Here is a 26,802-nt window from a genome sequence, read left to right as displayed (position 1 = left end):
ATATATATATATATATATATATATATATATATATATATATGTATGTATTCTCACACCACCCAGTGAAGGGGTGATAATATGTTATTTTTTTTAATGAAAATAAGTGTAATAAAAAAGCATCATCTGTTGATGTTTTAAGATGGTCTCTTTTTCAGATGCCAATAAAATGGATGGCATTAGAGAGCATCCTCTTCAGAAGATACACTCATCAGAGTGATGTGTGGAGCTACGGTGAGTCTCAGTGCTGTTGAATATCAGGTGTTTGATTTAGTTTAGTTGTTTGAAGTTCTTGCTGCTCATTCCAGGGGTGACTGTATGGGAGATGATGTCAGTGATTTGTAAAAATTTTATTGTTATCAATGTTGAAGGCTGTTTTGCTGCTTAATATTTTGTGGAAACTGTGATACATTGATTCTTTGATGAATAAAAAGTTCAAAAGAACAACATTTATTTGAAAATAGAATATTTTTGGAACAATTTAAAAGGCTTTACTGTCACTTTTGATCCATTTACTACATTATTGCTTTAAGTATTAAGTATTAATTTTAAAAAAGCCTTTCAACAGTAGTGTATAAAATTAAATAACACATCCATGCATCCTCATGATGTGCCAGGTCTACTGGAGAAAGGAGAGCGACTGGCTCAACCACAGATCTGCACCATAGATGTCTACATGGTCATGGTCAAGTGTAAGGCAGATGCTAGACACATTTGGGAAACATTTAATGATTTTAAGCGCTGTTAGGGCACTGAACATCTTTCTAAACACAATTTTAACCCCTCTATCCTCAGGCTGGATGATTGATGAGAATGTAAGGCCTACATTTAAAGAGCTCGCCAGTGAATTTACGAGAATGGCAAGGGATCCGCCACGATACCTTGTGGTGAAAGTAAGAAAACAAGATTTCATTTGAAAATGTTCACCAGGAAGCAGGTTTGTGATTGCTTTTAACATTGATTTCTGTGTCATAATGTAGCCTCCTCAGAATTGCGTTGGTGCAGATGAAAGCCACCAACGATATGTTAAAAGCTCTCATTTAGAGGCTAACTTGGAGGAGGATGATGATGATGATGAGGTATTGCAGGATGGGTTTGCTACTCCTCCCCTCCAGCTGTCACCAACTAGAAGTCATTCTCGCCTCCGTATGGCCTCCTACAAGGTGAGATGTCTGCAATACACCTCAACAAACATTTTTTTCATGTTTACACTAAGTTTGGGTTCAGTGAGATTTTTTTGTTTTTGAAAGAAGTCTCTTATACTTACCAAGGCTGAATTGATTTGATGCAGTACAAAATACAGTAAAAACAGTAGTATTATGAAATATTATTACAATTTTAAATACATTTTTATTTTATTCTATTTTAAAATGTAATTTATTCCTGTGATTACTAAGCTTAATTTTCATCAGTCATTACTCCAGTCTTCAGAGTCACATGAGTCATTCTAATATGCAGATTTTTTTCAGGGTTCTTTGATGACTGCAAAGTTCAAAAGAACAGCATTTAATTGAAATCATTTTTCTCTCTCTTCAGGGCACCACAGAACACACAACACCGATAGGCTATCTCCCCATGACCCCAGGAGAGGATCATAGACAGGTCAGCTTTCATATCATCTTATCATGTTGTCTTGACTACAGTTATAGATATAACTTCAAGCTTTCAACTCAAATGAACTTTTTTAATTATATCACAGTACGAACATGCATTAGATCAGGGGGTTTCAAACTTTTTGCTGCCAAGGACCCCATATATAATCCTCTTGCAAGAAACCCCTTTCATAAAATCTAAAGTCAGCTAGATATTTTTGTTTTATATATGAAATATATATATATATATATGAATGAATATGAAGTAATCTATTTGTATTGTTCCCACACAGATGAGAACCCAGAGGAGAAAGACGGGCTCAGTGAGGACAGAGTCAGAGTGCTCAGAGGGCAGAGAAACCATGGTGGACATTGAAATGGCTTCTCAAACAGGTAGCCTACGCAGAGGCCGCAGCCGCATGGACAGCGCCTACACCGGTGTGTCTGTGGCCTCAGATCCGTTTTCTTCAGGTCTGGAAGGTGTAGACGAGGACCATTATGGATACGTGTTGCCCACAGAAAGAGGTAAACCAATACTGGACTCGCAGTTTATGTTTAGTCATTATTGAAACTCAACTGTATGCCATTTTCATGAGACATATCTTCTCATTTAGGTTCCAGAAGCACTGTTCCTCATGGTAGGGCATCCAGAAACTCCAAGAGTGCTCTTCCCCCACCAAAAACAGATGTACAAGAGTATGAGCTAATGAACAAACAGTCCCCTCGGCTTTCTACTTCACCCACTGACAGCACTGATGGTTCATCAGCACTGTGCAACCCATCCTCCTCTGCTTCTCCCTACACATGCAGCCTTTTACCACAGAAGAGAGACACTGATTCAACACAAACCGAACAGTCAGATAAGGGTGCCAGTCCGCCTGAAAGGGACATTGTGGAGTCTGCTGCTGCTGCTTGTGAATACAGTCTGGTTGGAACAGTAACATGTACTGACCAGAACCAGTCTGAGAGCAGCCCTGTAGAGGAAGAGCCACCAACAGAGCCACAGCCACAAGAAGCGGTGGTCGAGTATGAATACATGGACATACGGACAGACATAACCCAGCAAAACAGTCCCGCGAGTAGTCCAGATGAAGTGGAGAGTGACAGCAGAGAAGCGATTTACCAAAATGTAAGTGCAAGACATAAGGAGAACGAGGATTCTGATCTCACTACACGGCGCAGTGAATATGTGGACATGGAGGCTTCTGGAAGAACTGGCTCTGAGGACAGAGATCAGGTTGATTATCAGAACTTTCCGGTAAAGGGAAGACCCGTTATGGGAGAGGAGCCACAAAAGACTGGTCTCAGATCCTACATAAAAGTGTGTGCTGGAGTGGAGGCACAAAACACTTCATTTGACAACCCAGACTACTGGCACAGCAGACTGTTCCACAAGAAAGATGCAGTTTGCACATAATTATTGACTTCAACTGACTAACATAAATAATGTGATGGATCAGTGGTGGAAACAGAATGGACTGGCAGTTTCTAAGGATGTATATCTACCATGTGTTCAGTATTTGAACATATAAATTTATGCCAAGGTGCCAACAAAATAATATACTTTATTATAGTATAAAATCACTTGTATTGTTGAAGATTGGCCTACCTCCACTTGTGTGTCTCTGATGTGCAACTCCTGTGGTTTTGTATAGATTTATGCTTGTTTTTTAAGACGATGATTTTTGTGTACTCAATGAGGAACACGTTTTTTTGGAAAAAAACAAACAAAATTATTGTATATTGATTTTTCTCTGTTAGTAAAAGTAATCTTTCAAGTTTATTGTCTCCCATATTTAATTATTATTATACAAAAATATTTAGCTGTCACCAATGTTTTGTCAAGTTAGAGCAGGTCATTATATTAAAAATATTTTATTTAAAATGTAAAAATCATTTTATATAAAAAAAGATAATATAAGGTTGAACTAAGTCTGTGAGTCAGATTGTTGCATATTTTTATTACTGTAATTTACAGGTAAACAGCAGAGTTAGAAAAAAATGGTCTAAAAACTGAATTTAGATCATGGTTTACGTTGGATCATAAAATCGCCTACCAGTTATCAACACAATTTATAATCTTTACATGTCTGCTTTCACTAGTATTAACTACTACATTTGGTTTTCAAGTTGAACATGACAATTTAGGATTTACTTTAACCACCAGTGTTTTGATTCACTAAAATGAACCGACTTAAGTCATTCGTTTGTTAATCTGAAACCAGCCCAGCTCAATGACATGTATACATTGTCAGATTTAGATTTCTTCACATAAATAATAAAATGAACATACTCACAGTCTGATAAACAGCAGATCTAGAGTCGTTTCATGAACCACGATAAACCCAACAAGGTGCTTGAAAATTACAACAAATGGCACATTTAAAGTGCAAACTATTGTAATTGTAATTTCATACAAATCCCATGCATGTTACTTTGAGAATAGAGACAACACAAAATCTGATGAAGGCAATAAAATAGTTATTTTAAGAGTTCCATTTGTATTCCAGTTTTTGAAAAAATTACAGATTGATTGGAAAGGAAATTGCGCACAATAAAAATATTTGCCATGATATTTGTTATGATTTTTTCTTTGTTTTCTTCACACATTAGCTGAATTTAGAACAATATAACATTTTGTGTGTGTGTGCGTGCGTGTGTGATACACAATAAATATTGAAATGAGTCCCGATTATTCAGAGAATAAAAGTTTCAAACAAAAAAAACTAAAAATAAAAGAATTTTAATTAACTTTAACAAAAATTTACATTTACATTTAGTCATTTTGCAGACGCTTTTATCCAAAGCGACTTACAATTGGGGAATACATAAAGCGATTCTTCTTAAAGAGGCAAACAGACACAGGAAGTGTTCGTAATACCAAGTTTCATGTATTTTTTCAAATAAGTACACGCTAGAAAGGGAAGGAATAAATAAAGAGAAAGACAGGTTTTTTTTGTTTTTTTTTAAGTTAAGTAGCGTCGAAAAAGATGAGTTTTCAGCTGTTGCTTGAAAATTGTAAGGGATTCAGCATTCCGGATAGGGGTGGGAAGATCATTCCACCAGCCAGGAATGGTGAACGAGAATGTTCTGGAAAGTGATTTTGAGCCTCTCTGTGATGGTACCATGAGGCGTCGCTCACTAGCGGATCTCAGACTTCTGGAGGGGATGTAGATTTGTAATAGTGAGTGGAAGTAAGCGGTACTGAGCCTGCGGCTGTTCTATATGCAAGCATCAATGTCTTTGCAATGTGGTCTTTGAAGGTTAGCTGGTCATCAAATGTTACACCAAGATTTCTGACCGAAGTCGATGGGGTAATTGTAGAAGAACCTAGCTGGATGGTGAAATCATGCTGTAGAGTTGAAGTGGCAGGGAAGACAAGAATCCATGCCCAGATGTCCGCCATGCAGCCTGAGATCCGTGCAGTTACCGTTGGATCATCTGCTACCATACGAGCTACCACTGGATCATCTGGTTGAAATGAGAGCTAGAACTGTGTGTCATCAGCATAGCAAAGGTAGGAGAAGGAGATGTAATGTATATGGAGAAGAGGAGGGGTCCAAGAACTGATCCCTGAGGAACCCCAGTTACCAGTTGATGTGATTTGGATACCCCCCCTCCCCAGGCCACCCTGAAAGACCTACCAGTGAGATAGGATTCAAACCAGCGAAGTGGAATCCCTGTGATGCCCAGTGATGAGAGTGCAGACAGGAGGATCTGGTGATTGACAGTGTCAAAAGCAGCAGATAGATCCAGCAGAATAAGGACTGATGATTTGGAATCAGCTTTTGCAATCCGCAAGGCTTCCGTGACTGACAGTAGCGCAGTCTCAGTTGAATGGCCACTCCTGAAACCTGACTGGTTAGCGTCCAGTTTGTTGTTCTGTGAAAGAAACAATGATACCTGGTTGAAAACAACTCGTTCGAGGGTTTTCGCTATGAATGGAATGAGAGAGACAGGTCTAGCTGTCTATAAGAGAGGTGTTTAATGTAGGTTTTTTGAGCAGAGGGGTTACCTAAGCCTACTTGAATGCAGTGGGGAAAGTGCCTGTGAGGAGAGCTGTGTTGATGATGTTTGTGAGTGGTGGTAAGAGTGTAGGAGAGATTGCTTGGAGAAAGTGTGAGGGGATTGGGTCTAGAGGGCATATTGTAGGATGGCTGGAGAGGAGAAGTTTTGATACTGTTTTTGATTTGATCCTGTGTGTGTGGGGCTGAGAATTGACTACTGTTTGTTCTAGTTTTGTCTGTGAAGAATGTGGCGAAATCATCAGCTGTTATAGAAGTGGTGGAGGGCGACAGAGGAGAGAATTAAATGTTTTGAAGAGATTACGCGTGTCTGGAGCATTCATGATCTTGTTGTGAAAATATGAAGATTTGGCAGTATGGACTTCAGCAGAGAAAGATGAAAGTAGATACATACTCAGGTCTGACGGATCTTTTGATTTGCGCCATTTTCTCTCTGCTGCCCTGAGTTTGGTCCGATGCTCACGAAGAACATCGGCTAACCAGGGGGTTAGAAGGGACAGCCCGTGCTGGCCTGGAGGAGAGAGGACAAATATTGTCTAGACAAGAGGTTAAAGTAGAGCATAAAGTGTCAGTTGCTGCATTTACATCCAGAGATGAGAAATGGGTGGGTGAGGGAAGAGAGGAGGATACTTCAGAGGAAAGATGGGAGAGTGAAAGGGAGCGTAGGTTTCGTCTAAAAGTAACCGGTATAGGGGTTGGTGGCACACAGGTAGCAAAATGTAGTTTAAATGTAATGAAGAAATAGTCAGAGATATTTAGGGGTTCTACCAAAATGTTGTCTGCAGTACAAATTGCATGTGTAAATTAAGTCAAGTTGGTTGCCTGATTTGTGCGTGCTTGTAGTGAAGCAAGGAGTGAATGGAAGTCTGTAGCATAAGGCTTGTCCAGATGAATGTTGAGGTCGCAAAGACTAAAAGTGGACTGCCATCCTCCGGGAATGAGGACAGCAGCCCATCCTGCTCCCCTAGGAAGGTGCCTAGAATTTGCCCAGGAGGGCGGTAAATTACCACAACCTGGAGTTTTATAGGAGCTGTTATAGTAATCGCATGAGATTCAAATGAGTTATAATTGCATAAGGGAGAGTGGGTTGAGTATTTCCAATTGTTTGAAATGAGCAGACCAGTGCCCCCACCCCGCCCAACCTGAGAGAAAGAGAAACGTAAGATGTTAACGATTTATCCTAAATATGCTTTGTTTGTACATAAAACACTCTTTGACATCTCTATGCCAAACTGGAAAATTAATGACGAGATATAATTTCCTCGAGCTCCCGCAGAGGTCACTCTGTCAGTCTATCCGCAGCTCTGCGGCTTTTATTTTGAAGTGCGGCGCAGTAATCGGCCATCTTGCGCGTTTCCACGGCTGCTGCTGGCGCAGGCTGTGAGGTGTGAAGCAGCGTGTTGTGCTCCATCATCCCACAAGCGAAGCGAGGGAAAAAGTTACGAGCTCCTCTTGAACCTCACCGCTGACAAGCATGTCAGGAGACGACGACCAGCAAGAGCACACCATCGCTGATGACTTGGTGGTCACCAAGTACAAGATGGGGGCCGACATAGCAAACCGTAAGATTGATTCTGGAGCTTTATGCGTGATCAAGGGTTGATTTTGACCGAGCGGTGATACAGCTCAGCGCTCGGCCATGTGTCTGCGAGCTGTAGTGAGATAGACATAGATGCCATTCATTTCTAGTTTTTTTTTACTTGACTTAACTTGAAATCGTACGGACAAGCATCAGCAGCCGACGTTTTGTAATCTTAAGAGCGTTGTTTATGTTTATAAATATTCGGCTAGCAGGTTAGCCAGTTAGCTGTAGTTGTAACGTACCGACTTAAAGTGATTGTTCACCCCAAAAGTTAAATTCTGTCATTATTTACTCACCGTAACGTTACTCTAAACCTGCATGACTATGAACCACAATAGGACATGTTTGACACAACGTTAAGTGACTGACAGCCTCTGAGTCACCATTCACTTTCATTGCTTGTTCCTTACGATGAGAGTGAGTGGCGACTGACCGTCATTCTGCCTGACGTCTCCTGTTGTGTTTCAGTATATATATATATATATATATATGTATGTATGTATGTAGTAGGTATTACGCTACAGTAATGTAAAAAAGTGTCCAGTAGATTTATTGGCAGGTGCTGAGAAAGTTTTAGCTACTGTCAGCTACTGAAATCTTCAATTTCTTTCTTTTTACTAGAAGTACTGATTTAATGTGTATTGATCTTCTTCAGACCGGGTCCTGTCACATAGTGCTTTAGGGAGAGCTTCAAAATCCTTTGGGTATGAAATTTGGTTGTCTAATGTGAAATCTTTCTTTTTCAGAGGCTTTGAAGGTGGTCATCGAAGCAGCCAAGCCTGGTGTGTCTGTCCTCAGCCTATGCGAGAAAGGAGATGCTTTCATCACTGCCGAAACAGGCAAGGTCTTCAAGAAGGAGAAAGAGATTAAGAAAGGTAAGAATGCTTCTGAAAAGAGCTAAATAATATTCATTACTATCTTGAATCAGTGATTTCAAAAGTGACCTTAACCAGTGATTTTAAATGTGGTGTTTTTTATTTAAAACGTGTAAATTTTCTTGATTTTTTATATATATATATATATATATATATATATATATATGTGTATGTATGTATGTATGTAGTAGGTATTACGCTACAGTAATGTAAAAAAGTGTCCAGTAGATTTATTGGCAGGTGCTGAGAAAGTTTTAGCTACTGTCAGCTACTGAAATCTTCAATTTCTTTCTTTTTACTAGAAGTACTGATTTAATGTGTATTGATCTTCTTCAGACCGGGTCCTGTCACATAGTGCTTTAGGGAGAGCTTCAAAATCCTTTGGGTATGAAATTTGGTTGTCTAATGTGAAATCTTTCTTTTTCAGAGGCTTTGAAGGTGGTCATCGAAGCAGCCAAGCCTGGTGTGTCTGTCCTCAGCCTATGCGAGAAAGGAGATGCTTTCATCACTGCCGAAACAGGCAAGGTCTTCAAGAAGGAGAAAGAGATTAAGAAAGGTAAGAATGCTTCTGAAAAGAGCTAAATAATATTCATTACTATCTTGAATCAGTGATTTCAAAAGTGACCTTAACCAGTGATTTTAAATGTGGTGTTTTTTATTTAAAACGTGTAAATTTTCTTGATTTTTTAATGTATTTATTTAAAAATATATATATATATTTAAAAAATATAAATCTATAATATTAATTAAAATCATAAATCAAAATAGATTTTTTAAAAATGTTTTAATTATTCTATTTTTACATTTTATTTTATATTAAAAAAAAGAAATTATTTATTATACGTAAAGTATTTTTCAAAGGTTAGGAAACATTACATTTCTAAATGTTTTAATCAAATTTCTTATGTTCACCAAGGCTGCATCTATGTGCTCAAAAATACAGTAAAAACAGTAATATTGTGAAATAGTATTACAGTTTAAAATAACTTTTTTTTTTGTAGTATATTTAAAAATGTCACTTATTCCTGTGATGGCAAAACTGAATTTTCAGCATCCATTTCTTATGAATAGTTATTTCAAATTGTAATAATATTTCACAGTATTACTGTTTTTACTGTATTTTTGATCAAATAAATGCAGCCTTGCTGAGCATAAGAGACTTCATTAAACATTTAAAAATCATTGTTTCCAAACTTTTGACAAAGTACTCTATATGAAAAAGTAGATGAATGTTTTATATTTGTGTGACAGGGATTGCCTTTCCCACCTGTGTGTCTGTGAACAACTGTGTGTGCCACTTCTCACCGCTGAAGAGCGATCCAGACTACACGCTCAAAGACGGTGACTTGGTTAAAATGTGAGTATTATTTCTGTTCGATATATAAATGTATGTATTTTTTCTGTTTATTAGCACATTTCTTCATTATTACATTCTGTTTTTTCACAGTGACCTTGGAGTGCATGTGGATGGCTTCATCTCCAACATTGCTCATAGCTTTGTGGTTGGCGCAACCAAGGTATGTCTTTTGCTGTGAATGCTACAAACTCATTTTTCATTCTGTTAGAAGTGCACTTAACTTTGCTGTTCTTCTAGGATGCTCCTGTGACAGGACGGAAAGCGGATGTGATCAAAGCTGCCCACTTGTGTGCAGAAGCTGCTCTCCGGCTGGTTAAACCTGGGAATCAGGTTAGTTAGAATCAATCCGGTCCTGTAATTAACTGCTAAAAACATCCTCATGAATAAAACTATATAATGATTTAATCTTTTTTTTTTTTAAGTCACAATCAATTCTCTATTATAAAATGAATAATTCCCTTTGTGGAGGTCAACTTAAAACCTTGGTCTACATGTAAGGGACAATATCTTCAGAAGGATGCTACTTAATAAATTGGATAATATTTAAAAAATAATGTTATTTTAGTGTTATTATTTATATACTATTATAGCATTTAAAAAATATATATTAAAAATATAAAAATCTATTTAACTTGAATAAAATGATTTGTAGTAGTTAACAATGATTTAAATGTGGTTCACAAAGTGTTTCAAATGCATTTAGGAAGTTACAATGGACCAACCAGCTGGTTTTCTGTTTTTCTCAGAACACTCAGGTCACAGAGGCCTGGAACAAGATTGCCCAGTCATTCAAATGCATGGCCATCGAGGGTGAGCTGACCGAAACCTGAACTCATCTCTGTTGAAGCATCATAACATGGTTTTAAAGCTCCTTCTGTCTCTTTACACAGGCATGCTGTCTCATCAGTTAAAGCAGCACGTCATTGATGGAGAGAAGACCATCATTCAGAACCCCACCGACCAGCAACGGTCAGGATAATGAAGCGCTAGATTGTTTTTGAAAATGATTGAGTGTTCCTCTATGCTTAATGCTCTCTGTCCTTGTCTGCTTTAAGGAAGGACCACGAGAAGGCAGAATTTGAAGTGCATGAGGTGTACGCTGTGGACGTGCTCATTAGCACTGGAGAGGGAAAGGTGAAGACTCATCTCAGCATCAACTGTTCCCTTGATGTGCGACAGCTAGCTGATCACAGCGCTCTCTTTCTCCCTGCAGGCTAGAGACTCCGGGCAGAGGACCACTGTTTACAAGCGAGACCCCAGCAAGCAGTATGGACTGAAGATGAAGACCTCCAGGGTGTTCTTTAGTGAGGTCGAGCGGCGATTTGATACCATGCCATTTACTCTGAGGTAATGAGGTTTATTTTTATTATCACTAGTTAAAAGTTAGTTAAACTTGCATTTAAAGAAGGGCAGCCACTTAAAAATAAAATGAAGAAATCCATTATTAAAGGGAAGCTTTTAATGAAACTTGGCTGTCTGTGCAGTAGAATTGTTTTTGAAATCCATGCTACTTAACTAGAGAAAAAAGGGACGTACAATCTGTAGTTTTTGCAAAAGCCCTCAAGCCGTTTTGTTACCCTTTAATTCAATAATTCAAAAGTAAAAATATGAAAAGATAAATCACTTACAAATTTATAAATGTATAATAAATATTTATATTAATTCAAAAAGTCAATTCAAATATTCCTTAAATTGAATAAAACGTTTTTAAATCAATTTAATACCAAAGAACTGGTACTTATGATGTTTAAATTGCTGTTAATGTTAATATATTTTAAAGTGCAATTTATTCCTGTGATGAAAAAGCTGAATTTTCTGCATAATTTCTCCAGTCTTCAGTGTCACAGGATCCTTCAGAAATCATTCTGATATGGAGATTTACTGCTCAAGAAACATTTCTTATTATTAATGTTGAAAACAGCTGTGCTGCTTAATATTTTGTGCTAGGGCTGTGCAATATATCGCAAATGTACATATCGCAATATGCATATCGCTACGGCTTGCAATATTTGGGGCCATGAACAAAAGGCAAAGAGAAAATCTTACCTAAATAACTTTTGTAGCTTAAATAAGAATCCGTGCATATTGAATTCATAGAGTAAATACTAAGCAGTGTTGTATTTTTCCTTTTTATTATTCAGTTCCTAAACTCATGTTAAAATGATTACACTAATGTTAAAATTGAATTTTTATGTAATGCTAGAGTAAAACACTACGGTTCACTTTCAGAAGTTGTTGTAGGGGTGCTTTCTTGTGTTTGTAAGAAACCGATCTGTCATTAAGGAATTTTAACTTTAAACAGTTGCTTCTGGACAAAATACGAGTCCATAATCCATAATAACTCTTCATCCAGTGATGCTTCCAAAGACTATCCACTGTTGTCCTCTCACATATTTGTTTAGAACTGTTTTCATTTGTAAACAGTACTTGATATTAGAATCAGAATCAGAATGGGCTTTAATCACTACTTAAGTGTGCGCAAACACAAGGAATTTGTTGTGGTTTTACAGGAGCTCTTGATAGATACATACATACATACATACATACATACATACATACATACATACAAATAACCATATATACATGACACAAGATAGTTATAGAAGTTCACAGAACTGACTCCGCAACAGCTGAGTAAAACGGTTTCATCTGAGCATGTGGCACTTTAAGCATTATCGTATCGCATTATTTAATGAGTTATCGCATATCGCATTTTTCTTCAATATCGCACAGCCCTATTTTGTGCAAACCGTGGCACATTTTTCAGGGATCGTTGAATATAGAAAGATAAAAAGAACAGCATTTATTTGAACATAAATGTATATACTGTCACTTTTAAAGATATATATTTTTTGGCATTTATTGCCTTTTATTAGGACAGGACAGTAATTTTGACAGGAAGTGAAGTGGGAGAGAGAGGGGATGGGATCGGGAAAGGTCCGCAAGCCGGGACTTGAACTCGGGACGCCCGAAGCGCTGCCCATGAGGCTATTGGCACCGACTTTACTGTCACATTTGATCAATTTAATGCATCCTTGCTCAATAAAAGTATTAATTTCCTTCAACAACAACAAAATCATACGGGCCCTTTTTGAATGCTAATGTATAAATGATATAAATGCATTATATAAATATATAAACATTAAATTGTTAGACCAGGTCGCATTCACATTAATGCATTTGACAGTGTATTCAAGCTATATGTTTACGTTATTAGTATCTCAAATGAAAGTGCATGGCACAAAACAAACTCTTCACCTCTGTTGCTCATCACATTTCTTTGTGTCTCTCTCCTTGTCTTTCTGTCTTTGTGTGGTCTGGTGTCTGTGCTATCAGGGCATTTGAGGATGAGAGTAAAGCTCGACTAGGAGTGGTCGAGTGTGCCAAACACGAGCTGCTTCAGCCCTTCAATGTCCTGCATGAGAAGGAAGGTGAGGCATTAGTACCACAGTCATAAAATTTCACTTTTATATGTAAAACCTTCAACCAAGCATGAAGATGATGGGGTTAAACCTTTGCAACGAATCACTAAATGAAAATGAAACATAATTTCCTGTCACGCCAGTGCTCAGAGAAGCGCATCCAGCACATTTGCCGCATGACCAGGTCAAAGACTGTTCATAAGGCTGATTTATACTTCTGCGTCGGACCTACGCCGTAGGCTATGCGTCAGTTTTCATTTATACTTCTGCGTCGTTGTCCTCTTCAACGTGCAGTACACATGCAAACCGCTAGTCAGCAGTGTCCACGGGCATGTTGCTGGTGTAACCTGCACGGTACCACGGCAAAAGCCGAAGAAGAAGCGGCTCGTCGGAAGAAGCATTATAGCCGTGACGGTGGCAAATAAATATCAAATCATTAAATCATTATTTAAAACTACAAAAAGGAGACAACAACGGAACAGGAGATGATGGCATTCTTTCAATCTGCACAAGGACTTGTAACACGGCAGATCTACATAGTTTGTTGCGGACAACTACTGATGTATAATGCTATGTAGTATAATAAATGATAAGACACTTGTTCTTTGCTTTGTTTTATTTTATATAAGAAGGTGTAACATTAAAATATATTAAAGTGCACATAAACACACACAAAACTCAAGTACATATGGAGGGAGGGGTTCTTGCAGACCAATCACAGCGCTTGCCGTCTGCGTAGAATTAACGCGCTATTAGATTTTTGGAGAGGTGCACATCAGGCTACGGCGTATGGGTGTGCGTCTATGCGTAAGCTACGGCGTAGGTCCGACGCAGAAGTATAAATCAGCCTTTATTTTAGAAGTTTGGTGCCATCAGCAAAGTCTCGAGAGTCACATTGTCAAACCTTCTGTCTCCTCCCCATCTTCTTTTCTTTCAAGGTGAATATGTCGCACAGTTTAAATTCACGGTGCTGCTCATGGCAAACGGCCCTCTGCGTGTCACCAGTGGACCTTTTGATCCAGAGCTTTACAAGTCTGAGCATGAAGTACAAGACCCAGAGCTCAAGGTAAGAAAATGAGGGGTTCTGGTGTCACATACAGGGAACTGGTATGGAAGTTATATTAGAGGTTTATTAGTTAATTAATTAAAAGTTAATATTTGCAGAATTATTATTTATAGAATTATTACATTTTTTATTCTGCTTTTTAAGGACTAGTTGGAAATTTTATTTTATATATGTAAATACTCTAATAATTGGTAGAAGGAACCCAAGTATGAATATTTGTCAAAGTATGAAAATTATTTTCAAAAATAAAATTATATGATAGTAACATTAAAATAATGTTAATAAAACATTATTGCCAAAATTAAAGTATTGATTTCTCAACTTTTAAAAGATTCTCATTTTTACGAAACAAAAATGAAACAATCGTATTTCAGCTGCAGAAAGATGTCAGTATAACAGCTTGTAAACTGTCACGTAACGTCACATTTACCTCAGAAAAAAGTGTATTTGCTGACCATAAACTTACTTGCCAGCTAGAAAAATTAACTCGAGAGAGGAGTATTTAGCTAAATATATGCACCATATAACATATTCATTATCATTTTTACTGCTCTTCAATATTTAATTTATTATAACTTCATTTAGTGTAATTTAAGTGTTTATATACAAATCAGTTCATTTTAACATTCAATATTAGAGTAATGTAATGTAGTACCAACTGACTCGTGTATATTTTACAGAGTTAGTTGTTTTTTTTCCCTTGATAATTTGCCATGTTGTACATGATATATATCCAAAATGACCAGAATCGAATCGAAAGCTTGTGAATCAAAATTTAATTGAATCATGAGATTTGTGTCAATACCTAGCCCTAATGTTGCCTATAATTCAATATCATTCATTATTAATTAATGTTATAATTTTTTTAAATATATGTTAGTAAGCGAACAAGGGACAAACGTTTAGGGGCCATTGGCAAAAAAATCCTACTCTACGTAATGGAATTCTCCAGTTGGTTTTTGCATTCAAGATTTACTGGCAATGTGTTTTATTATTTGCAGGCATTGTTGCAAAGCTCAGCCAGCCGCAAGGCACAGAAGAAGAAGAAAAAGAAGGTTTGTTGTGTCAGCATCCACTTTCCCCATTTCTAATGGCACTTTGTTGTGAATATGAAACTGTAAAGTTTTTCTTTTCCCAGGCATCCAAAAATGTGGAGAGTGCCACAGGACAACCAGTGGAGGCTGAGAGCGAAGCTGCTGCATAGACTCCCACTGCCAACCAAGCTGACTGACAGAGCCTCTGCACAGCCCAAAGAACAGAACCGTTAAAGCTAATTATGACCTGCCCCACTGAGAGGCCTCCGGCCAAGCCTTGTCTTTTTTAATACCTCCTCGTTCGTTACATAAGACTGCTACAGGGTTTGTGCAGTTTACTTACGTTTGGTTGTCTTTGAATGCGGCTGGGAGTGTGTGGATGAGCAGGTAGATACTGTCCAGCCGTGTTTACAGGAGGCGAGTGCTGGGTTTCTTTTGACCCTCTCTGTCATTGTACAAGCCATCATGAACAACAAAAGTGTAATGGTGGCACTCTTTAGGCAGTTTTGCTACAAAGTGCCATTCATGTCCATGCAGATGAGATCCCTGTTTGAGGTCTGTTAAAGGTTGAGTTTTTGTCAGTTGGGAAATGATCATAATTTGTATTGATGACCTGTAATGAGTCTTTGGAGCGGTAACGGCCTCACTACACCTTAAATATAGCAAACCAACTACAATGGAAGCACTGTTAATCAATTTGGTAAGCTTTGATTTCTGTTAGATGACATTCAGCATTCGTTTTCTAGTATTTCCAGAATTATGAAAATGCTTTTCCAGAGTCTGTTTCGATGTAGATCTTTCCCTCAGCTTATTGGTCTGACTTCTCAAACCATTGTTTATTGACTGACCAAATTATCCTGTGATTTTATAAACCTACAACTAATAAATTTAATTAGCCAATTGATGGATCAGAGCCTGGTTTGTTTGTTTAAACTCAACAAATATCACAAAATGTATTCATCTATCAGATTGCAGCAGTCAAATGACACACAGAAAATATTATGAGTGTCATTAGACACAAAATGTCAAACCCAGTGTCATCTGCAAACCAATGACATACCTATAAGGATATAATTTAACTTAACCAACTGGTCACAAGCATAGACTGTATAAAAACAGGTCACAAGGCAATTTAACGGGAACCGTGGAGTTATTTCCTGTCTAATTCGCACAGGTGTGCTAGTAGAGTATCCACAAGTTTAGTTCATTTTAACTATCGATATATTGTACTAAGTTTGACAACTAGAAAGTGTCGAAATACAATTCCAGAGAGAAAAGGCGAAAGGGAACTGGATTCGTTTCTCGCGCACTGCCGCCCACACAAGAAGCGCGTACACTCGTTTCAGACGGCGTGCGAACACTGAACTCAATCCTCTTTTAAATCCTTTGAACAGACACATACACATAAAATTATGGCAAAATACCCATCTCGACAATCAGTCGGGTAAACGCAGTCAGTTATGTCTCAAGTGAATGAAAACAGCTGAGAAAGAAATCGGATGTGAAGTGTATCATCATCATATCGGATCCGTGCGTCAGGTCTTAAAGGGACAGCGGCCTATAAATACTGCTGCTGTCATTAATGATCATCAAACAACAAAACAGCTGTGATAAAAATCTATATTTAATTTATACAGTGGACACTCTGTAGTGTTATTTTCCCTAATTATTACTTTTCTGTATTTGAATACTACCAACCTTATTTTATTTGTAACATATTCTGTTTGTTGTATTTATCCATACTTGTAATTTGTGTATTTGTTCTTATTTTTACTGGCTGTTCTCTTGTCTCTTAAATGGAAAGCAAGTTAAAGTGAAATATTTGTCTTTTCTTGCTGATCCGAAAAATGATCCGATCCGTGGGTCAAAAACCATAATGTGATCCGAACCGTGTGATCCGCTGAACCACTACTTTTTAGTGTTCCAAGTGACCAAATACTTCTTGAAAAGCCTTTACTGAATGTGTTGCTGGCAATGTATTGTAGGTCCACACGGTTTTGGTAAACTCCGCAAAAAAGAGAAACGTGCCTTTTCAGGATACTATATTTTAAAAATCATTTTGTAAAATCCAAATAGGCTTTACAGATCTTTATTGGAAAGGATTTAAACAGTATTTTACATACTTGTTCAATAAACAATTATTGCACATGTAATGTAAAACACACCCCATAAGTTCTGAAACACATAAAATAAAACCATTTGATTATTTTTATTAATTATAAATTGATACATAACTAATAATAGTGTATAATGAATTATATATACATTTTAATTTAATTGTACTTTTTATTTCAGACCTTGTACCGTAAACGCTTAAGCAGTGTCACATTGTCAAGATTCTTGACCACTGTATAAATTTGATGAAAAATTATTGACCGGTGTAGCCGGGGTGTAGCACGCGTTTCTTTTTGTAGTCGCTGAAAAATGACGCAACAGAACCGAGGCGTATATAAGAGCCCGTCCCCCGCATGACGTTCTCTTGGAGTCGTTGCTATCGCTTGACGAGGTGAGGAGATAGAGTCCGCTGACATTGCGTTAACATCTCATACAATCCATTGCAATCAAGACATTTACACACGAGCCATCGATAACTCTAACATCATTTGTTTATTTACAGAACCATCTTCTCATCATGAGAGCGAAGGTGAGTACATTTTTCATATAGAAGTGAAATAGAGCGTCTCGTTATATGGCTAGTCTTGGTGGCTAATATATTGTAAATTACACTGTAACTGTTTGATGCTATTTAACTGAATATTTTACTGTAAGCTTATTTGTAACCATGTGGCATAAAGTCACTAACTGAGAGATTTAGTGTTGTATTTTGTAGGGTTATAACGTTACTCGGGCCTACTGTGCTACCCTGCTAACGCACTTTGTCGCAGGGAATATTGTTACCAGATTGAGCTTGCAGTCGCTGCATATTGCGTTTTTTTTAATTAACTTATTTACGTTGATAAAATGGTGGTTTATTATAAACGTTAATGTTCTTTATCGCTTCTTTTTGGTTTCTTATAACTATTCCGCCCGAACGGCCATGCTGCGTAGTGAAAATGCAGCCTATGGCGCCAGTTGCGAATGCGCATGTGTTTGAGTTGCAATGCTGTTTTTAACTGCCTAATCCCAGTTTATTAATGGTTTTACTCTTCTTGCAGTGGCGAAAGAAGCGCATGCGCAGGTAAACGTGTAACTATATAAACGGCATCTTACGTTCTTTCCCTTTGGAATGGGCATGAAGTGATTTGAATCCATTTTTTTTTTTTTTTAGGCTGAAGCGTAAAAGGAGAAAGATGAGGCAGAGGTCAAAGTAAACTGGACCCTGTTTGCTGAAACTGAGAGTGCTCCTCCACTTTAATCTCTGCAAGAGTCTGCTGAAAGATCAACTGAAGCTCCACTCATCCACCATCTGTGAGGCCTGCGTTCTTCTGAATGAGGATTTGGTTTTCCATCACCTGGTTCTGCAGAAGCATCCTGGTCTTGATGACCTTGTGAACTGTTTTGGACATTCCTCAAACCTGTTAGCTCAGCGAGTTTGTTGTCTTCAATAAATCTTTTGGTTTAAAGTCATTTTGCCTAATGTTTTCTCTTGTATGAAGTTATTGGGTTTTATTAGTGACGTGTAAAGTTAAAAGATCTAGCTAAAGTATTGCAGGAGCCAGTAGTGTTGGAAGGCACATTGCATCTAGAAGGCTTTAATTCCTGCCTTGGTGTATTTCACTTGTGCATGTCGCTTTTCCCTTGTGCTAGAACACTTTGTTTTTAACCTAATTTAGCTTTTAAATCCGTTATTGCCTTCTAGACTATGGACTCTTATAGCATGTTATAACATGAAACTTGGCCATAATTGTAGTTCCCTGCCATGTTTTGTTCGGTGATCTGTGACAAAACCCGTGCAACGTTTATTTAGGAGTGTAACGTTAGTTAAATTAACCGCCGAGGGACTAAATTAGCAGAAATCCATAACTGGACAGCAGCTATTAACATGAAAACTGAAGTTTAGTGACTTTTATTTGCGTTTAGAAATGTAACCGCAGGGTGGTAACTTTGGCTGTATTAAGGGCTGGTAATTTTTCAATGTTACAAAATTGTCGCGTGTGATAGTAAATGCTGCATTGATTGTAAACTGTATCGAACACCGGTGCATAAACGATGCAGATTTAATCTGCACAGCAACAACCATGGCTTGAGCCAGTTTCTAGGTGATTAGTTTGCCTTCAGTGTTTTGACTGCAGTGTGCAGGTTAGCCAGTAGTTCATAATTTAGTCGTAGTTAATGGACAAATGTTCGTTTGCATTAGCTTTTTTAATTATTTTTCATTAAAATGCATTTTCTGCATCAGTGTTTTGCTTAGCGTGTAGAAAATGACACCACATTGGTTGTCACATGTCGGTATGTAAACACCTATGCGACAGTTTAAATGTGCTGGAGGCTAAAAATTATATTGGTGCACTGCATCTTGACTTCAAAATCCCTGTTTTCTCGTTCAGCCTTTTCTGTCGCTCAAAGCGTAACATAACGGGGTTCAGTGACTGGTAAATGATGGGTGAGTTCCTTAGAAAGACCGCGAAAATGTGCATGATCCCACACCCAGACGTTTTAAGGTTCTCGGTGTGGTTTTAACAAGAATCTAGAAGGGCTGAAGCCTTCAAAACACGCCCCTACACGCCCATCTTATAAGCAAACTAGAAATGCCCAACTTTCCGCTGCAAAGGAACAGACAGACGTGCTGTTTTCGTAGAGTGAGCGAATTATGAGTCATTTTTTGTTCTTGTTTAATCGTATGTGTACAGCACATCTTCGTTTCGAGCGGTATTGAGTGGGTTTCTAGTGTCTAGCGCGGAACCGCTCACTGAAGACGGGATTTGATGCAGAAAGAGCCGATGTCATCTGAGGATGCAGGGCCGAGCGCGGGTGCTGCTCCGGAGGTTGCGGACTCGGCCCTGCCTCACGATTCCGCTGGAAAACACGCCGTGTCCGTTCTCTGGTCCTTTGGAAAGTGCGTCGGTGCCTTATTGCCGGTCTACCTGGCTGGATATTTCGGATTCAGTATCAGTTTAGTTTTGCTCGGTCTCCTGGTTTATATGGGATGGAAACATAGTCGCGATGGAAAAAATGCGCGACTGCAAAGCGCAATGTATTTTTTAGAAAATGAGCAGGATGTCACCACTACACGGGTGTTTAGAAGTAAACGGGAATTGCCGGCATGGGTAAGGGATTTATTCCATAAATGGCATCATTCTAGTAGCCAACAGTTCAGCACCGTAGCCATCAACACATGAAATCTTCGAGCAGATAGACATGCAGGATTTCTTAGCGCTTTTCGCTGGTATTTTTGTTTACAATAAGCGTAAAAAGTGTATATTTAGGTGCTTTCGTGGCAATGACAGCTTTATTTCATGTTGTAGTTATTTACTGATATGATTTTAAATATTTATTCACCTACTCTTGCAGTGCAACCTGTTAGTAGCTATTAATTACACATCATACGCATCATAATTACACACGCTATTACACACTCAGTGTTCTACATTCCTTTAAAATAACATCTATTTTTATGTTACAGTACTTATGTTTTTGTAATTACTAGAAATTAATCCAGTATTGACCCGTTTCCTTCATCATGCTAGTACTTATTCCAAAAATCTATTGGTTAGTCACTAAAACTATTAGTTACATTGCTAGTCACTATCCCATTAACAAGTAAATATTCCATTTGTAATTGGTAACCAATTGCATTTACCATTGAAATTTACGCAGATCTGTAGTTTAGATATCAACCATTCACTTCTGACTACTGAGAAATATGCATTGGTTACAAACGGTACCCATACCTGCTACTAGTTACTATCCCAATAACAAGTAAATATTCCATTTGTGACTGGTAACAAATTGCATTTACCATTGTAGTTTCTGGTGATCTGTAGTTCAGCTAACAACTTTTTACTACTCACTAGTATGCATTCAAGGAAGATTTAAGTTCACTGAAACGTGTTCATTACAAACTAGTACCTATACTTGCTACTTGTCACTATCCCAATAAAAAAATACTAATATTACGTTTGTGACTGGTAACCAATTGCTTTTTCCATTGAATTTTATGGGGACTGTAGCTCAGATATCAACTCTTTGATTCTGCCTAGTATTTCAGTTTTACAAGTAACTGACTACCCGTCCTTACTTTTTATTTAGTAATATTAAAATAGTTGATGGTACCATATCAGTTTTTCTAGCAGTAGTAGAATAGACACTGGTACGTGTTTATTAGGCGCTAATGTGTATTCATAGCAGTAATTACTAAAAAATGAACTATAAAGTAGTTATTCTGACTAAGTTAAATTAAAAAAAAGCTGTTGTAACCAGTGAGATGCTTCACTATCATTGATTTTACATACAGAAGGTTTCTTTCATTTTGTTAACAGGGAACTATAGTTTCGGTACTATATTTATAATATATTACGACATTATCTGTAGTGAGAATGCGTGTTCATGCCCCTGTATTGCTTCATCATCATAGCGAGAGCTTCTTTCAGCCAACTCTGCCAATTAAAGTTGACAGTTTTCTCCCTTTCATAAGCATCCAGCACACTCCCTGACAGAGTTCATATTTATATTCTCCTTACCTCCCTCCTTTCATCCCCCGTCCCTCATTAACTTCATTACATTCCAAAGTCAGTCCAGCCCTTGCTATATTTGGACATTGAAGTATCCAACCTCATGGGACTGAGTCACCAGCAGCTAAATGGCAAAATGAACCATTTGCAGCAAGAATTTGGTGAGGGGGTGATGGGAAAACATGAAGAAGTTGAAAATTGTTTGGAAAGGTATGACCTGTGGTCAGTGAAACTGTTGTGCCACTTTCCTCACGTACCTCACATGTACATAGTGGCTTTTTTAACTGATGTGTTTTGTATAAACCTACCCACATCCTGTTACAAATTATGTGTTTAAACTTTAAAGAGCACTGCTGCAGAAATATACCTTTGTCTGGTGTCTTAGATTAAAATATATAGTTGGGAATCGTGTATGTAGAGGGTCAAGTTATATTTAATTTAATTTAATTACCTTGTTATTTGGTAACTTTATCATTTGTAAGTTAATTAAATTGTAATGTTTTATTTAGTTATTTATTTATAGTTAAACATCTACACTGAAGTCAGAACTGACCTTTAATTAAGGTTCCTTTGCCACTGAATATTTGTTTTTAGTCATACTTTTATGATTCTTTCTTCCAACTATTGCGGTCTACTATTGCCATACTATTTAATGGAGTACATTTTGTTAAACATTTACAAGTATTGTGCAAGAATGACAGTATTTTCAAGAACTGGCAAAACTGTGTATTCCTGTGTCTGCACAGCTGGTGTTTTCACAGGAAAATGCTGGTGTTTTGTTAACAACAGCTCTGACCTTCACAGTGTTTATTTAGTGTACAATATAAGAGGTCTCCTTGCATACTGCATGTAAAACCATTCTGTTATATGTGTTGACATCGGAAGTCAAAGTGTACTCTTTGTTTGCCATAGGTGAACTTTCCTGACGTGGAAAAGGTTGAGTGGATGAACAAGGTATTAAACTCTTTATTCAAATACACAAATGCACACGTGACCGCAGCTGCTGTTCTCATTGTTTCTGCTTCGTGCTCCTGAGGGCACAAGCGTGTATGTTTTCAAATTCAGTCCCTGAAGATAAATCGTTGAACGGTTTGGCAGCACTCCAGTCTTTGCATAATGTTTATTAAGTTGTCATTGGCGTAATAGACCTTATTTTGGAATAAAGGACCCACAGACTACATTGTAGAAACATTTGCTTATTTCACAGACTTTTAAATGGCCACACAAACCACACAGACTTTGAGAGCTTATCAGGAAGAATATTGCCTTGTGAAAGTCTTCAGACTGACTGCCACATGATCTTCCGGATTCTTTCATTATTTCTCCTTTTAAAGCACAAAAATCTAATACTTGTTTTGAGATTTCATTAGTCTACTCTCATATAAGAGTTTCTCAGAGTAGCAGGCCAGACACTTCACAGATTGTTCTTGAGTTTTCTTGCACACAAGGCTTGTTGTTAGCATGCAGGCTTCAAAGGTTTGCCTCAAACAAACTTGTGTTTCGACAGTGAGAATAGGGAGGGTGGATTGTGGGATATGCTTCAAAGCTCACTACACACACTGCTCTTTCTGATGACATTTGCAAACACCCAGTAAGTGAATATGTTATGATGCAGGTTTTGTAATTGTATTTAATCATGATTTTGGTGTTAAACAACAGCACGGATTTAAGTTGTTGCATCAGTGTACAGAAAATCAATCAGTATTTTTTATTAATGCTCAATCTAAAAAGGAGTTTTAGAGTATCTCAGGAGTTTTCCTCCTTAGTGCTTGTGATTTACGTCTGAGGTTTGACTGACAAATTAGACTCCTTTTGCATGCATTCATTTAAAAACATAATGCTCTAATGTTTGTGTATCTCAAAGAGTACATTATATCCAATTAAATATTTATATTATATACTCTGGAGCAAAAATCTCTTCATTGACTTGATATTGTCATCTTCATGAGTTTCTACCATTTCTTATTGTTCATAACTATCCCGGCTCACAGATATTGCAGCAGGCCTGGCCATTTATTGGACAGTATCTGGAGAAGCTGCTGGTGGAGACTATTGCCCCTTCAATCCGAGCCGCCAGCGCTCATCTGCAAACTCTCAGCTTCACCAAAGTTGACCTGGGCGACAGGGTATACAAATCTACCTCTGATAAAAGACTGAGTTCTTTGCATATGTTTCTCATATTTGAATTTGATTCTCAGTTTATGCTTATCAGAGCTATTTCTTGAAAATGTTGGCTACTGACTAAGACAATTATTTTTTAACAGGCTATGAAGGTAGTTGGGGTGAAGGCCTACACTGAGCATGATAAACGTCAGGTGATACTGGATCTTTATATCAGGTAGTGTTATTGGTCTCTTTCTTGGCAAACAGGTTCTCTACCTTGGAGTTGTGGTTGTGTCTTGTTCATAGTATATTCTTATATAGTATTTTGGATTATATTTACAAAAACAGACTATTGTATTAGATTATATTAGATTTTATTTATATTTAAATGTTTTTTTTTTCTTTTTTTGTCAGTGTGATCTTAAAATGTATGTCTTAATTCTGTTACTTGGGGGGGTTGCAAGACATTTAAGACAAAAAATAGGTTGTTGACCAAAAGAGGTTGAGAACCCTTGACTTATAGCCGTATTTAAATCCTTTTGGCTGTGTTGCAGTTATGCTGGAGATGTGGAGATTAACGTTGAGGTGAAGAAGTACTTCTGTAAAGCTGGAGTGAAAGGCATTCAGGTAAGGAGGAGGTAAACGTGACACATTAAAGAGAATAGATAAAAGACTTATTGACTGAAACCAGTATCTCCTATTCTATAGCTCCATGGAAAATTGAGGGTGATCTTGGAACCTCTAATTGGAGATGTTCCTCTCGTTGGAGCCATCACCATGTTCTTCATTCGCAGACCTGTTAGTACACCATTTTCCATCTTAATTACTGTATTACTTTGTAATAACCCCCTCTTTGTTTCTGCTTCTCTCCATCTTAGAAACTCGACATCAACTGGACTGGGTTGACCAATTTGTTAGACATACCTGGTTTGAAGTGAGTGAATTTGTTTTGGATTATTTTTCTCTTTTGGTTTTATGATTTAGATATACCACAACTCCACTGAAATTTTTAATACTGTAACTCTCTCTTCTCATATGCTTCATTCATTAATAATCAGTAGAGCACTGGTCTGATTATTCAAAGTCTGCTGAGCTTCCCTCTATCCAAATAAAGCAGAGAAACATGCAGTCATTCATATTTATCATAGCTTAACTCATTGTAATCACTCAGAAGCCATGCTTTAAAATAGGTTAAATGTATTTTGTTTGTGCTTCTGTGTCCCATTTTCTCTGTACGAACCCCCTTGCATTCATTTTCAGTGCCATGTCGGACACTATGATAATGGATGCAATCGCCTCTTTCCTGGTTCTCCCCAATCGTCTCACTGTGCCTTTGGTGGCCAATCTGCACGTAGCACAGCTGCGTTCCCCTCTCCCACGGGTAACACTTCACTGTGCTTTAATGGAGTATTTAACTATGTTAACCTTCTTATTTGAACTATTCAAGATCCATCCAATGTACTTTAATACTCCATAGTTTCATCATGCATGCTTGTCCAGTGTAGCTGCTTCATAATGTTGAACTTCTCATTTACATAATTACATATGTTAATTAAAGGAATAGTTCAACCAGAAATGAAAATTGCTGAAACTCATCCTCAGATCATCCAAAATGAGAGATGAGTAGATGAGTTTGTTTCTTCATCAGAACAGATTTGGAGAAATTTAGCATTACATCACTTGCTCACCAATGGATCCTCTGCAGTGAATGGGTGCCGTCAGAATGAGAGTTTAAACAGCTGATAAAAACAACACAATAATCCACAAGTAATCAACATGACTAGTCCATCAATTAACGTCTTGTGAAGCAAAAACCTTCATCCTTAAGACGTTTTTAAATTCAAGCTAAAATACCTGCATAATATTGTTTTCTCGCAACAGTTTAAAGTTAAAACGTCTTAATTATGGATTTGTTTCTTACAAACACAGCTTTTCACTTCACAAGACATTCAATGATGGACTGGAGTCATGTGGATTACTTGTGGATTATTGTGATGTTTTTATCAGCTGTTTGGACTCTCATTCTGATGGCACCCATTGACCGCAGAGAATCCATTTATGAGCATGTGAAGTAATAAGTAAATATTCAGCAAATTTTATTTTTGTGTGAACGATTCCTTTAAGGCACGCCTCTTGCACTCTGCTTACCCTTGTTTTGTGTTTTTCCACAGGGTATAGTGCGTATCCACTTGCTGGAGGCAGAAAACCTTGCTGCCAAGGATAACTACATGAAAGGTGTGATATCTGGGAAGTCTGACCCCTATGCAGTGCTACGGGTGGGCACACAGACCTTCACCTCCCACCACGTGGACAACAACCTTAATCCTCAATGGAGGGAGATGTACGAGGTCAGAGAGAGATGTGTTTGGGTAGCATGTGATCAGTGTGGTTGCTGAAAAAAGTGTCACAGTTCTGAGGAAGGGGAAGCTGTGGTTTTTTTGAGCTTCTAACACTATGTAGGTGTTTACTGTGTTGTGACTCTTGTAACTGCTGGCAACAGCAAGAAAAAACAGAGTGTGATAGTGCAGTATGTGACTATCATGTGCTGAGATCAGATGAGCTTAGAGCAAAAGCACAAGCTCAGAGAAACATCTGATAATTGCAAGATTCTGTATTCCAAATCCTCAAGATGTTTTGAAGCATTCTTGTTCTAAGTCAGCAATGTGCTTAATGCCATTTGTCGCATTTTATGTGCATTTCTGTGTGACTGTGTGTGTTTGTGTGATTGTTAGGTCATTGTTCATGAAGTACCTGGTCAGGAGCTGGAGCTGGAGGTGTTTGATAAAGACCCTGACCAGGATGACTTTCTTGGGAGGTATTAATTCATTAATAATATAATAATATCATGGTATAATAATGAATAATTATACAAATATAATAATAAATAAATATATACAGTATATAGTTAAGTTGAGTTAAAGAAATATATTAAAAATATAAAGAAATATTTATTAATATAAAAATGCTTTTCTATTTTTGTCTTTCTCTATTTTCTGTGAATCATCTTTTTTTTAGAATGAAGCTGGATTTAGGTATTGTAAAGAAAGCAGTTCTTTTGGATGAGGTACATCTTGTGGACTAATTCTTGTTTATACATACACACACTCACATATATAAATGTGTGTACACACACACACA

The 26,802-nt window shown here is 37.6% G+C and overlaps 3 protein-coding genes and 1 long non-coding RNA gene across 5 annotated transcripts in view; all 4 read left to right on the top strand.

Annotated features, from left to right (window-relative positions):
- The window catches only part of LOC107737518 (receptor tyrosine-protein kinase erbB-3-like), a 23,912-nt gene extending 20,542 nt beyond the window's left edge, over positions 1-3,370 (top strand). The window contains exons 24-31 of the mRNA XM_016549014.1: positions 156-231; positions 306-349; positions 587-689; positions 793-890; positions 978-1,160; positions 1,534-1,599; positions 1,883-2,114; positions 2,204-3,370. Of these exons, the coding sequence (XP_016404500.1) occupies positions 156-231; positions 306-349; positions 587-689; positions 793-890; positions 978-1,160; positions 1,534-1,599; positions 1,883-2,114; positions 2,204-3,006 (1,605 nt within the window). The 3' untranslated portion in view covers positions 3,007-3,370. The remainder of the gene's footprint in view (positions 1-155; positions 232-305; positions 350-586; positions 690-792; positions 891-977; positions 1,161-1,533; positions 1,600-1,882; positions 2,115-2,203) is intronic.
- Positions 3,371-6,893: 3,523 nt separating this feature from the next.
- On the top strand, positions 6,894-15,850 carry LOC107737517 (proliferation-associated protein 2G4-like). Its single transcript, XM_016549013.1, has 13 exons — positions 6,894-7,176; positions 7,943-8,071; positions 9,323-9,428; positions 9,519-9,588; positions 9,666-9,758; positions 10,175-10,238; positions 10,319-10,397; positions 10,484-10,562; positions 10,642-10,775; positions 12,765-12,859; positions 13,789-13,916; positions 14,918-14,971; positions 15,055-15,850. Exons 1-13 carry the CDS (start codon positions 7,089-7,091, stop codon positions 15,118-15,120), a joined length of 1,185 nt encoding a protein of 394 aa, XP_016404499.1. The 5' UTR covers positions 6,894-7,088; the 3' UTR covers positions 15,121-15,850.
- A 1,546-nt stretch (positions 15,851-17,396) lies between these two features.
- Positions 17,397-18,258, top strand: LOC107737695 (uncharacterized). The gene is made up of 4 exons (XR_001639816.1): positions 17,397-17,456; positions 17,568-17,594; positions 18,106-18,128; positions 18,219-18,258. It is a non-coding gene; the product is annotated as an uncharacterized LOC107737695 (long non-coding RNA).
- Positions 18,259-19,646: 1,388 nt separating this feature from the next.
- LOC107737514 (extended synaptotagmin-1-like) overlaps positions 19,647-26,802 on the top strand; it is a 17,851-nt gene continuing 10,695 nt past the window's right edge. The window contains exons 1-11 of one of the 2 annotated variants that reach the window (XM_016549007.1): positions 19,647-20,157; positions 22,474-22,515; positions 23,553-23,687; positions 23,826-23,899; positions 24,219-24,291; positions 24,373-24,462; positions 24,543-24,598; positions 24,925-25,045; positions 25,836-26,012; positions 26,397-26,479; positions 26,680-26,728. In XM_016549007.1, coding sequence (XP_016404493.1) covers positions 19,816-20,157; positions 22,474-22,515; positions 23,553-23,687; positions 23,826-23,899; positions 24,219-24,291; positions 24,373-24,462; positions 24,543-24,598; positions 24,925-25,045; positions 25,836-26,012; positions 26,397-26,479; positions 26,680-26,728 — 1,242 coding nt within the window. In that variant the 5' untranslated portion in view covers positions 19,647-19,815. Of the gene's footprint in view, positions 20,158-21,310; positions 21,772-22,473; positions 22,516-23,552; positions 23,688-23,825; positions 23,900-24,218; positions 24,292-24,372; positions 24,463-24,542; positions 24,599-24,924; positions 25,046-25,835; positions 26,013-26,396; positions 26,480-26,679; positions 26,729-26,802 lie in introns of those variants that run through there. The other variant, XM_016549008.1, reaches the window with a different exon arrangement.

Source organism: Sinocyclocheilus rhinocerous, unplaced genomic scaffold, assembly GCF_001515625.1.
Source record: "Sinocyclocheilus rhinocerous isolate Xijiao unplaced genomic scaffold, SAMN03320098_v1.1 scaffold72, whole genome shotgun sequence".
NCBI lineage: Eukaryota > Metazoa > Chordata > Actinopteri > Cypriniformes > Cyprinidae > Sinocyclocheilus > Sinocyclocheilus rhinocerous.
This window is presented reverse-complemented; position numbering and strand designations above follow the sequence as displayed.

Excerpts from the sequence above, each read along its gene's own strand:
- LOC107737517 (XM_016549013.1), top strand. The coding sequence starts at position 7,089 with ATGTCAGGAGACGACGACCAGCAAGAGCACACCATCGCTGATGACTTG. Across the intron at positions 10,776-12,764 it reads ACCATGCCATTTACTCTGAG|GGCATTTGAGGATGAGAGTA; the intron begins GTAATGAGGTTT and ends CTGTGCTATCAG. Across the intron at positions 13,917-14,917 it reads TACAAGACCCAGAGCTCAAG|GCATTGTTGCAAAGCTCAGC; the intron begins GTAAGAAAATGA and ends TATTATTTGCAG.